The 12531-nt window shown below is 43.2% G+C and overlaps 1 protein-coding gene across 2 annotated transcripts in view; it reads right to left on the reverse strand.

The window, feature by feature from the left end:
- Positions 1–12531, reverse strand: part of LOC139573759 (raftlin-like) — a 67612-nt gene that overhangs the window by 11783 nt on the left and 43298 nt on the right. For both annotated transcript variants that reach the window (XM_071397574.1, XM_071397575.1), the window contains exons 6-7: positions 10186–10389; positions 3670–3788 (exon numbers count right to left, since the gene is read on the reverse strand). In XM_071397574.1, the coding sequence (XP_071253675.1) occupies positions 3670–3788; positions 10186–10389 (323 nt within the window). The remainder of the gene's footprint in view (positions 1–3669; positions 3789–10185; positions 10390–12531) is intronic.

The raw sequence follows: 12531 nt of genomic DNA on the forward strand, positions 1-12531 counted from the left end.
TGGCTTAAAGTGGTCCTATGGACAGATACTCCATTATCCGCTGTGGAGCTTTGCAGCTCCTTCAGGGTTATCTTTGGTCTCTTTGTTGCCTCTCTGATTAATGCCCTCTTTGCCTGGTCTGTGAGTTTTGGTGGGCGGCCCACTCTTGGCAAGTTTGTTTTGGTGCCATATTCTTAAAACATTTGAATAATGGATTTAATGGTGCTCCGTGGGATGTTCAAAGGTTTGGATATTTTTTTATAACCCAACCCTGATCTGTACTTCTCCACAACTGTGTCCCTGACCTGTTTGGAGACCTCCTTGATCTGCATGGTGCCGCTTGCTTGGTGGCGCCCCTTGCTTAGTGGTGTTGCAGACTCTGGGGCCTTTCAGAAGAGGTGTGTGTGTATATATACTGAGATCATGTGACAGCTCATGTGACACTTAAATTGCACAACGGTGGACTTTATTTAACTAATTATGTCACTTATGAAGGTAATTGGTTGCACCAGATCTTATTTAGGGGCTTCATAGCAAAGGGGGTGAATACAAATGCACGCACCACTTTTCCGTTTTTTTTATATATATATATTTTTTAAATATGTTATTTTTTTACATTTCACTAAACCAATTTGGACTATTTTCTGTATGTCCATTACATGAAATCCAAATAAAAATCTATTTAAATGACAGGTTGTAATGCAACAAAATAGGAAAAATGCCAACGGGTTGAATACCTTTGCAAGGACCTATACACAAATAAATGTAACTAGAAAACAGCTTAAACAAGTGCAAATGTATCTACTTTGTTGTTGTTCTGACTGCACTGTTTTACGTGACTCTAAGTTAGCTGTAGTTGGCTAGCTAGCAAGCAAGGGATAAGAATGTTGCCAGCCAGTGTGGCAATAGAACATTTAGAACGAACGACTGGGTCACGTCCATAGATACAAAACAAAAATACTGAACAACTGTGTCGCATCTCTGGCAACCGAACCGATAGAACTAATGACCAGCCTGCTTGGGTAGCAACCCTATTTGTGTCGTGACTATACCTTGTGGAAGGACGAAATAGTATAAAAAAAATCATCTAAATAATGTTTTTAATACAAATATGTAAATCATTATTTGAATGTGTTGGTAACCCGTTGTATAAAAGTGATAATGCCCTCGAAGCCGGTGTTCGGAGGATATATTGTGGGCTCCCGAGTGGCACAGCGGTCTAAGGCACTGCATCTCAGTGCAAGAGGTTTTACTACAGTCCCTGGTTCAAATCCAGGCTGAATCACATCTGGCCGTGATTGTGATTAGGAGTCCCATAGGGCGGCGCACAATTGGCCCAGTGTCGTCCGGGTTTGGCTGGGGTAGGCCGTCATTGTAGAATAAGAATTTGTTCTAACCTGACTTGCCTAGTTAAATAAAAGGTTACATATATATTTTTTAAACACCACCCGTGCCAATATATCCTCCAAATATTGGCTTTTCGGGCATTACCACTTAAGTATAACACTTCATAAAATCTCAAATGTACAGTAAAACCCAAATGTTGACCACATTGCACCACATGCATTCCAAATTCCCAAAGGCATTAAATATTAGCAGTAGTGCTATCATAAAATAATATTCACACACATCCACTTCGTGTTGTTTTCAGTTGTCATTCATGTTATTTGTTAAATAATATATCTAGAAACTGAGTGTTAGTAATACACTAACATGCCGGTATACTAAGTATTTCATTCCCTTCCATCAATATGAACTAATAACAATCTATAAAGAATATTTCTCAGATAACTTTTTGTTGCAGCTTTAAGAGCTCAATGATAAGGGGAGGCATTGCATTATATCCAAGGCTGAACTTTCATATTGATTTTCCTTTTGATACGAGAGACGGGAGCACAGTCCTAATTTGAATTTCATTGTGTAGGAAATTATGTCTAGTTATTCATTTTGCGGGCTCCATGAACATCTACTGTATGTCCTATTCAGTTCATTTAGTCATTTATTGTAGAAATAGGAAAAAGTCTTCCAGTCAGATGCAAATTTCTTTCATTGTAGCCGAGCTTTGTCAGTCGGCCTTCATCAGAGCATAGTCATTTGTTGAAGAAAATGTGAAGAATGTTTCTGATTGGCTAAGGTAGAATGTCCATCCATAGACCTACGCAGAATTCTGAGCATCTGTACAGTTATTATTTAGCCTTTTCTTGATTTAAATGGTCTAACGTATACATTCTTATATGGTGAATACATATTGACTAATATGAATTTAAAGTACCAAATAAATTGCTGTCTCCCACAAAAATGTGAAATTAGTGACAGTTGAGGAAAGTCTGACTTTCTAGATTACAGACCACAAACAGTTATACCACAAACAGTTTGGCCACAAACAGCTCCACATATCTACACTGTACCAATCATACCACATTCTACCAACGTGATTGTGAATACTGCGCAAAAAAAAAATGTACTAACTCCTCATTTATGTTTAAAGTCAGATTTGTTTTAAAAGTTTGCTATCAATTAAAACAGAAGTTTGACATGTTCTATGCCATACGAGAACAACATCTCAGAGAAAAGCTGCACTTCCTGCTTCAACACAACAATATTGATTGAATTCTCAGTGAACCAGCCTGTTTCCCTGTTTTCGCGGCTCATAAATCCAACCACCTGTCAGTCTTTCAGCAAGACGGGAACGAGAGCGCTGAAGAAAAATATCCCAATCAATATTCTGCATTATTTTTCAGTGTAATTATTCTGGCACCGAAACGACAATGAGCGGTGAGGATAATTTGCATATACATTTTAAGCAGTTATCATAATGAATGTGCCGGGTATGAAGTCTGATCATCCTTTGTAAAATAGTGTTATCAAGCTAACTTCAGGAGAGATTAGTCTAGCAAAATTGCTTTTGATAAAGTCCTGGCCAGCACATTTTGATTGGATCCAATGGAACTATAATGTGGAACATCTAAAGTTGTTACACATTGTTGCTTTGTCCTTCAATTAACTTCCAAAGGTGCTTCAAAAAGTCTATAAAATCCATGTTATTTCTCAGTGGTTGACAAAATAATTGCTAAATCTTTAATAAAGACATTGTTGCAGCATCTTTACCACAGTATTCACATAAAGATGCCTACATACTCCAGGATGCACAGTGTATAACCTTCACAAGACACAAGCACCTAGGTTTTGTGTGGTGTTGGGACACTGACAAACATGACATTTTATGGTGGCGAATATTGTGTAGTCTGAATTCTTCAGTCATTTTAAAGGGTTAAGAGCATTTTGATGTCGAGGGTTAAATTCTGTCTTTGTGAGCCGATTTCCTTCCTGAGCTGGACGATGCTCCAGTCACATTTAGGGGACATAAGTTTATTTTCACACTTCGACAGCCTCAAACTCTAAACTCTGACAGTGATACACACACACATAGAAAAAAAAAGCCTCAAACCCTTCAGAAGTAGACAGAAATCCATTTCCAACTTGGATTTGCGCAAACTGGGGACTTAATGGCTGGCCAGATAAGGGCTTGTTTGCTGCAGATAAGACAAGCCACCGTGACACATGTGCCATAGCCACCATGGTTAGAGGGCATATTTCCATACGATGACTCTCACAGTAAAATGTAAGGACAAACGGCTCCAACCTTGGAAAACACTCAAACACTCCGAGCCATTTAAAAAGCCCACTCACATCAATGACAGTCCACTGCTCCACAACGATGGCGTCGTACGTGGTGGTCACGCTCTGGTCGCCGCCCTCCGTCCCTTCCTGGAAGATGAAGACGCTTTCCACTGACTTAGGCTGCAAATCTGTAGAAAATGGAGAGGGAGGCCATGAAGGAGTTAGTATTTACAGAATGGAGGGTGTCTGTCTGTCTGGCTCCCAGGCCTCTAGGCTGTGCAAAGAGGAGAGCGAAGTTAATGACATTACGCAGCCGACCAGCAACCCACACACACACTGGGCCATTTATTACCAGGCAGGGCTGCAGCATGGACCATTTGTATAAGCAAGGGCTATGGATTATGGATTATGTAGCTATGACAGAACAAGAGAGAGGGAGAAGAATGTTTCCTTCAGGGAAGAAGCTTGGAGAGGTTATAGATGAACAGACAGGTATTATGGACAGATTGTTGAAGCATAACACGATTAATCTGAAAACAATGATATGCTTTACATATTGTAGATATTTACATGGAACGACTATTAGACCAAGACAGGGCCATGGTACCATAAAATTGCTTTTCTGTAGACTCCATTTCATTTGAACCCCATGGATAAGGGTAACATTCACAGTTTGGGCATTATTGGTATAGGAACATTGGTGAGCTTCTCCATCCCGCATTTCTTTTGATTCCATTGAGCAGTGTGCTAGAACCTCTTGCCCTTCAGACCAGGGCTCTCAGTTGGCCTGAGTGCTTTCTCATTACTCCTGTACCATTTACACACTAATAGAGTTTGTGCGGCCCAGGCTCCACCATGAGACACTCCACATTTCATTACTTTGCCCTAATAATGGGGGAACGAGGGCCGGCTGGAAAGGGAGGGACGACAGGGTCCTTTATTTCCCCCCAGAAAACCCATTTAAGGCTGCTGGACGAGCTCAATTGAAGATCTCTCAGACATCTATTGGCTCCTTTCAAATACAGACATTGTCGTTGTTCATTCCCCCCCTCTCCCGCCCTCTCTCCCTCTGTCCTTCCTCCACCCTACCCCTCCTTTACATCCCCCCCATCCATTGTTCATCAGACGTCTCCCTGCTTGGCGTGTAATTGGAAAGCCCTCTTGGAGATTGTGTTGGCCTGCCGATGCACTGGGATCACTCAGGTGAGATGCACACAGGGATTGAGTCCTTTTGCTTTAGGAGAAACACGCTGCCTCCTAGCATGATGCTGCCAGACACTGAGGCACCGTGGGGTTGAGAGGTTTGGGGGACATGTAGTGCCAACACAAATAACAGCATAACATTTTGAGTTGAGTCTTGACTGACAATGTAGTGAGTAAAATGGAAGCTTGGAGGGAAACACGTGTTCACTTGCAATGGGACAATGTAATCTCATCGACTAGCCTATCCTCTCCAGGCACCTGAGGTTGAACATAGTGAGTGAGATGTGCGCATACTATCTCTGACACATAGAGAGTGAACTGAAAGACAAAGAGTGACAGACGTACTGATAGATAGTGACAATGGCGGCATGAGTCGTGACACCGACTGACACGGAGCACCAACCTAACTAGGGCCCAGTGACAACCAGTGACGGGAGTGGAATGAAGACAGGCACTAAGTGAGAAAGGCTGATGCTAGGTTGACATAGACTTTGAAGGAGAGACACAGAGGAGTAAAAAACAGGGAGGGGAATCTAAAGCCTTATTGACCGCAGAAGCAACCGAATGACCCTGCCCCAAGTCCTGTCTGTTACTGACATGACTTAAACATGTGTGCTTAGCACTGCCGGGGAGAACAGGAGGGCTGTGACAGCTTATCTATATTTTAAAACGGAACAGGCAGGAATCCAGAGAGAGAAGGAGAGATATAGAAAGAGTGGGGTTACTAATGTGTGTGGATTGGCCAGGGCTTTCCTCCTATGAGCCAAAGGTTTGGAGGCTGGGAGCCACGTACCTGTGGTTACCGGGCAGACTTCTGGTTGTAGCTAGGGTTTTGAGGAATATGACATGAGTAATGTACCCTGCCTTACACAAAGGCATATACTTCCAAAATCACACTCACAGTCAGTGGTGTAAAGTACTTAAGTAAAAATACTTTAAAGTTCTACTTAAGCAATTTTTTTGGGGGGGTATTTGTACTCTATTTTTGACAACTTTTACTCCACTACATTCTATTTTACTCCACTACATTCTCCATCAATTTTTCCAGACATTCAAAAGCACTCGTTACATTTTGAATTCTTAGCAAGACTCCAATTCACACACTTATCAAGAGAACATCCCTGGTCATCCCTACAGCCTGGCGGACTCACTAAACACAAATGCTTAGTTTGTAAATGATGAGTGTTGGAGTGTGCTGCTGCCTATTCGTAAAAAAAAACATCAAGAAAATCATGCCGTCTGGTTTGCTTTATATAAGGAACTTGAAATGATTTTATTATTATTAGCAATTACATTTAGTTTTGTTACTTAGTATTTGGTTTTAAATATACTTATCAGACTTTTTCTCAAGTAGTATTTTACTGGGTGACTTTCACTTTTACTTGAGTCATTTTCAATTAAGGTATCTTTACTTTTATTGGGTACTTTTTCCACCAATGCTCACAGTCACACACACACACACACACACACACACACACACACACACACACACACACACACACACACACACACACACACACACACACACACACACACACACACACACACACACACACACACACACACACACACACACACACACACACACACACACAGGCCTTCAAGCCCTATTGCACAACCAATCTTTGGCCATAAAAATTGCCAGCACAACTTTCCTCCAAATTCTTTTCACTCTGAAGTAATACCTTATTGGAATTTCATATTCTGGGGGACTCTCTCTCTCTCCACCGGCTTTGCCTGAATATAGAAAGCCAAGCACTATGCTAGCTGTCATACATATGAATAGCTCAAATGTTTCACAGTGCCGGCTACAAATCCTCATTGTCGCGGCGGAGATAGCGTAAGCTAAGTGTAACAAAGAAAACACCTCCCATCAACACCATTAGTGTCAATTCACCAGTAAACAAACTGCTCCCCCTCAGAACTCCAGCCGTGGCGTAGCCGTGTAGGGCTGCAGGGGTGCTGTGACACGCTGGGCTGGGTATAAATCTTTAATGCCCCTCTCATGACGCCGCAGGTTGGTGGGGCCGTTAACGGTACACAGGAGCCGCCTGCCAGTGCAACGATCTGCAAATTCAATAACAAACTAATATCCGACCCTCCGTGCCGGCGAGGTCTCTTCCTCTCTGAACCCACTCACACCAGTCTCCCGCCTCCATCCCACCTAGCCACGCCGGGATATTAAACAGGACTTATCCCCCCCCCCCCACCGCCCCGCCTCCTCAGTGAGCTTCACCATGGAAACCCATCTCTTCAGGGGTGAGGGCAGAGGAGCAGGAGGAGAGACTGTATGTGTGGTATTCCCCTGGACCATACCAGGGAGGCTGTCGACAGCCAGCCACAATCGGGAGGTAGCGCCGAGTTTAGCAAAAGGCCAGCCGAGCGGGGAGAATTCATGAATATGTATTCGACGAGGCGTAGGACTGTAGGAGTAAACAACAGCGAAACAAGTTCAGAACAATGGAGGGAAACTTCACATTGCTGAGAGACGATTCCTCTGTAACTAGAAGGTGCAGGGAGATGCATAGTTATTAGCATTGTTAATTCTGTTTTCAAAGAGAACCTAAAAGTGGTAACTTCCTACCGGTAACCAAATTTGCTTGGCTTGTTTTAGGGTTGTTACATATATAGGTTATTCCACTGGTGGTTACTTTGGTAGGCCTATGATGTCATGGAAAGTGTGAGAACATCGGGGAAGTAGATGCACTACCAAACAGTTCAGAGGAAGAGCTTAACAACAGGAACAACAAGACCTCTTTCAGAAAACATCAAAAGGGAAATAAATAAAAAACAAGGTACAAGAAGATCATGCAGAGTACTGGTACACAGTTGTGTTGCACAGGGGACACGATGACAATCAGAGACACTCATTTTGCACTTCTGCTGTGACTGTCATTATAATCTCCAATCAAAGCGAGTGTCATCGCCACTGACACGCTACATCTTTTACTGTGCTGCTTCACGTTCCAGAATGCCCTTGATGTTTACAGAGAGGAGACGGTCTCAAGCGCCAGGGAGAACAGCTTCTTCTCATACTCTAATGGATTCAGAAATGGATCTCAAAGAGGTGCTAAATTTGGAGTCGTCTGCACGGCCATGGGTTCTCAGGCTTGTTAAAACCAGACGCTCCTCCGTTTTGATGTAATTAGCAACAAACACATGATGTTGCCTTGGCTTTGATATCCTACCGTTCACAGTTCCCAAGAGGGTCACACGAACACAACGTTCACCTAGACAAACTTGTCTGTTTTGAAAAGGGTTTGGCAGGCATGCATTGACAGGCTGTTCCCGATACAGTATACTCGACAAGCTATTTCGGATAGAGAGCTGACATTTTCCAGATCAATACAGAACACGGCCTAGCCAATTTATTTATTTTTAGAATACACTCATTCTGTAATAAAAGATGCATATCTTAACCACACATAAAAATGGTAAATATATTAGAATAACCTACTAGAAAAAAGGAATTATAATAACGCGGTTCATTACCCCATTCTAAAGAGAGAAAATATGCAAGGAGGCACTCATTTGCCATCAGATTAATTATCTGTGTTTCAGAGGCGCTGATGCATTCACTTTAGGAGATGAATGAATTATGACTCTTATTTACTCAAGCTTAGGTTTTTTGTCACCATCAGAATTAAGTGGCATGCCCCAGGGTCTAGATGCAGAGTGCAGTGTGCAGTAGAGGAGTAGTACAGCACACTACCAGAACAACAGCAGCACAGACTGGACAGTTTGAAAGGGGACAGGATATGGATACATTTTGGCAATAGCTAAGTCATCATTTCCTTTGTCTTATTATTATTATTAATTGTTTACATTATTTACTAATGTGGAACAAAATAAGAGGTTTGACAGACGGATGAGTACTTTCCATAACTAAACTCAGCATAACTAAACAAAGTCCTCTCACTGTCAACTGCGTTTATTTTCAGCAAACTTGTGTAAATATTTGTATGAACATAACAAGATTCAACAACTGGGACATAAACTGAACAAGTTCCACAGATATGTGACTAACATAAATTGAATAATGTGTCCCTGAACAAAGGACTGCACCAGATTTGCCAGTTCTTGCTGTGAGATGTTACCCCACTCTTCCACCAAGGCACCTGCAAGTTCCCAGACATTTCTGGGGGGAATGGCCATAAGCCTCACCCTCCGAGCCAACAGGTCCCAGACGTGCTCAATGGGATTGAGAGCCGGGCTCTTTGCTGGCCATGGCAGAACACTGACATTCCTGTCTTGCAGGAAATCACGCACAGAACAAGCAGTATGGCTGGTGGCATTGTCATGCTGGAGGGTCATGTCAGGATGAGCCTGCAGGAAGGGTACCACATGAGGTAGGAGGATGTCTTCCCTGTAACGCACAGAGTTGAGATTGCCTGCAATGACAACAAGCTCAGTCCGATGATGCTGTGACACACCGCCCCAGACCATGACGGACCCTCCACCTCCAAATCGATCCCGCTCAAGAGTACAGGCCTCGGTATAGCGCTCATTCCTTCAACGATAAACGCAAATCCGACCATCACCCCTGGTGAGACAAAACCGCGACTCCTCAGTGAAGAGGACTTTTTGCCAGTCCTGGCTGGTCCAGCGACGGTGGGTTTGTGCCCGTAGGCGACGTTGTTGTTGATGATGTCTGGTGAGGACCTGCCTTACAACAAGCCTACAAGCCCTCAGTCCAGCCACTCTCAGCCTATTGTGGACAGTCAGAGCACTGATGGAGGGATTGTGTGTTCCTGGTGTAACTCGGGCAGTTGTTGTTGCCATCCTGTACCTGTCCCGCAGGTGTGATGTTCGGATGTACCGATCCTGTGCAGGTGTTGTTACACGTGGTCTGCCACTGCGAGGACAATCAGCTGTCCGTCCTGTCTCCCTGTAGCGCTGTCTTAGGCGCCTCACAGTACGGACATTGCAATTTATTGCCCTGGCCACATCTGCAGTCCTCATGCCTCCTTGCAGCATGCCTAAGGCACATTCACGCAGATGAGCAGGGACCCCGGGCATCTTTCTTTTGGTGTTTTTCAGAGTCAGTAAAAAGGCCTCTTTAGTGTCCTAAATGTTCATAACTGTGACCTTAATTGTCTGTAAGCTGTTAGTGTCTTAACGACCGTTCCACAGGTGCATGTTCATGATTTGTTTATGGTTCATTGAACAAGCATGGGAAACGGTGTTTAAACCCTTTACAATGAAGATCTGTGAAGTTATTTGGATTTTCGCGAATTATCTTTGAAAAACATGGTCCTGAAAAAGGGACGTTTCTTTTTTTGCTGAGTTTACTTTGCTAGTACGATACCAAAGCAGAACAGATGTTACATTGAAATGTAATGTGTGTAAAAACACAAAGTGGACTTTGGATAGTTTGTTTACCATTGTCGTTGCCCAGGTGGAAGTATCCATCAACGAGTGAGGCCCCGTTGTTGAAGTGCTGGGTCATGTGATCCAGCCAGTTGGCCTCCACCCCTTTGACCCCCTCGTCACGAAGTTGAACCCTCAGCGGTACCTTCACAGTGTAGTACTTCAGCTGGCCCTCATTGTCAGTTGGGTGGTTGAACAGGGCTAGCAGCTCCACCCCTGAGAACACAGAACACTCAATCTCAATCTCTTTAGATTGTGCTGATATGAAACATGTCATGCAACAGAGATTCATAACGTGACAGAGTTGATACTTTGTAACAGAGGTGATTTATAACACTTAACAGAGTTGACTCATGACTCATACCCCATAACAGAGGTGATTTATGACACATAAGAGTTGACTCATACCCCATAACAGAGGTGATTAATAACACATAACAGAGTTGACTCATCATCATTTTTCCACAATCCCCTACCAAAGGCTTGTGCCTCAATTGAAATGGTCCTTTAATATGGACCAATGCTTACAAATTTGAATGGGCTGTTGTTTTGGCAGCAGCCATTTAAATCAAGTGCGGCATAATCTTCTCTTTTTAATGCTAATATCTGCCATTCCCATGTGAACCAGACGGAGGGCCAGAATGTGTTAGACTCCCACACACGAAGACTCACAAAAGACGCACGCCTCACGCACAGAGTGCATCAGAGGGGACCATGGTTCAGTTGCTCTGGTTTTCTGTCAGTCATTCAGTCAGACACCCAGGAAGAATGAATCATTTATATCCATTTCCTTTCTGCCACGTCTGACTGATGTGACAGCTGGCTACCAAATTCCCAAAATCCTGTCGTTTTCCACTTTTCAAAGCTCCAGAATGACAACTGAATGACAATAATGCATCACAACTCTCCCTGCATACGTTGGAGAAACTACAAACTTATTGAAAACCAAGCCAAGTCAATACAACAAAGTCGCTCCACTAATGTTAATTTTTCTGTTGTTTTCCCTCAAGAGTGAATTTAAATGAGGCTTTCACATGATATTAAAGTTGATGTTTACTCGTTCAAGGCCATCGGTTTTGAGGAACTGCTAGCTTCACCATTCCACTAAATGCTCTGTGTCTGCAATGTGTCACAGACCGTTTATAATTTATGCATAGCTGACAGAGACCTTGCACTAATGCATCCGACTAAACCAGACAGCTCAATGGTAACGCATTTGGAGATGAGATAATCGTGGTAAAATGTACACCATACATTTTATAACAACCATTTGACAGCTAGCTTTGTATGCTAGGTTAAGTCTGAATTACGGTAGAGATATGACCTGGAGATAAAGATAATCCAGGGTCCATACCTATCGGATCATTCCCACATGATGACCACTTCAAAACGCAACTGACTCGACAATTTCAGCATCAGGGGCATCAAAGTTAAACAAATATTTTAGGATCGCCCTTGACTTGCCCTGAGAGTTGGATGGCGATAACACAAACAGTATGGTGTATTGGCTATTGAGACCTGCCATGCCACAGTCGCATGGAAAATGACAGACCTGCTATGAGACGATACCTTGTGTGGTCCAATCATTTGAGAAAATTGACGACTAACGAGTAAACGAGCACATGAACGCAATTACAACATTCCAAATGGGTCTCCTTTTTAAAGTTTGGTCTGATGGATGCCTGTCCAAGTGACAAGGTCAGGCTCCATAATCCTAACTGGTAATATGTACTGTACAGAACCACTGTTGAACATGACAGCATCTGTTCTGCTAATCCACCCTCCTCAACACTGATTTAATCAGGACTAACATGTCATAATAAATACACGCTCAAACCAACATGTAGGCCAGCTTTCTCTGCAACGTGATTTTTAGTTGGAGAGCGGTTAGCTTCATACTGCTTCATTTCTAAGAGGTAACGGCAATAATGTGAGTGACCATTGTGATGTTTGTCCAATCTGTCTTTTTTTTATACCATCACTTCCTCCTCTCACACCTGTGATCCCACAGGAATGTTCTCAGCACTAGTTTCAATAACCTCAATGCTCTTTGATGCTATTTTAGAGCATGTCGGTTTCAAGTCCCAGTTTCACTTCTGACTGTTGGCTTGTGACCCTGTTCCCTGTTCCACATTCTGCTGTTCAGGAGGATTATGGGGGCAAAGCCACCCAGAACTGAGACTTTGAGTCAATTTCAGCAGAGAGCATTAGCGAAGAGGACAAGGGCACTTGGCACATGGTCACACACAATGCTGGCTATGCTGTGGTGTGGACTGTGGAGGTTTGGGGAGGAGGGATGAGGCTGAGTGAGGTAGGGGGGGGATTATCTCACTGCAATACACACTTGAGGGACGTCCA

Source organism: Salvelinus alpinus, chromosome 4 (genome assembly GCF_045679555.1).
Source record: "Salvelinus alpinus chromosome 4, SLU_Salpinus.1, whole genome shotgun sequence".
NCBI lineage: Eukaryota > Metazoa > Chordata > Actinopteri > Salmoniformes > Salmonidae > Salvelinus > Salvelinus alpinus.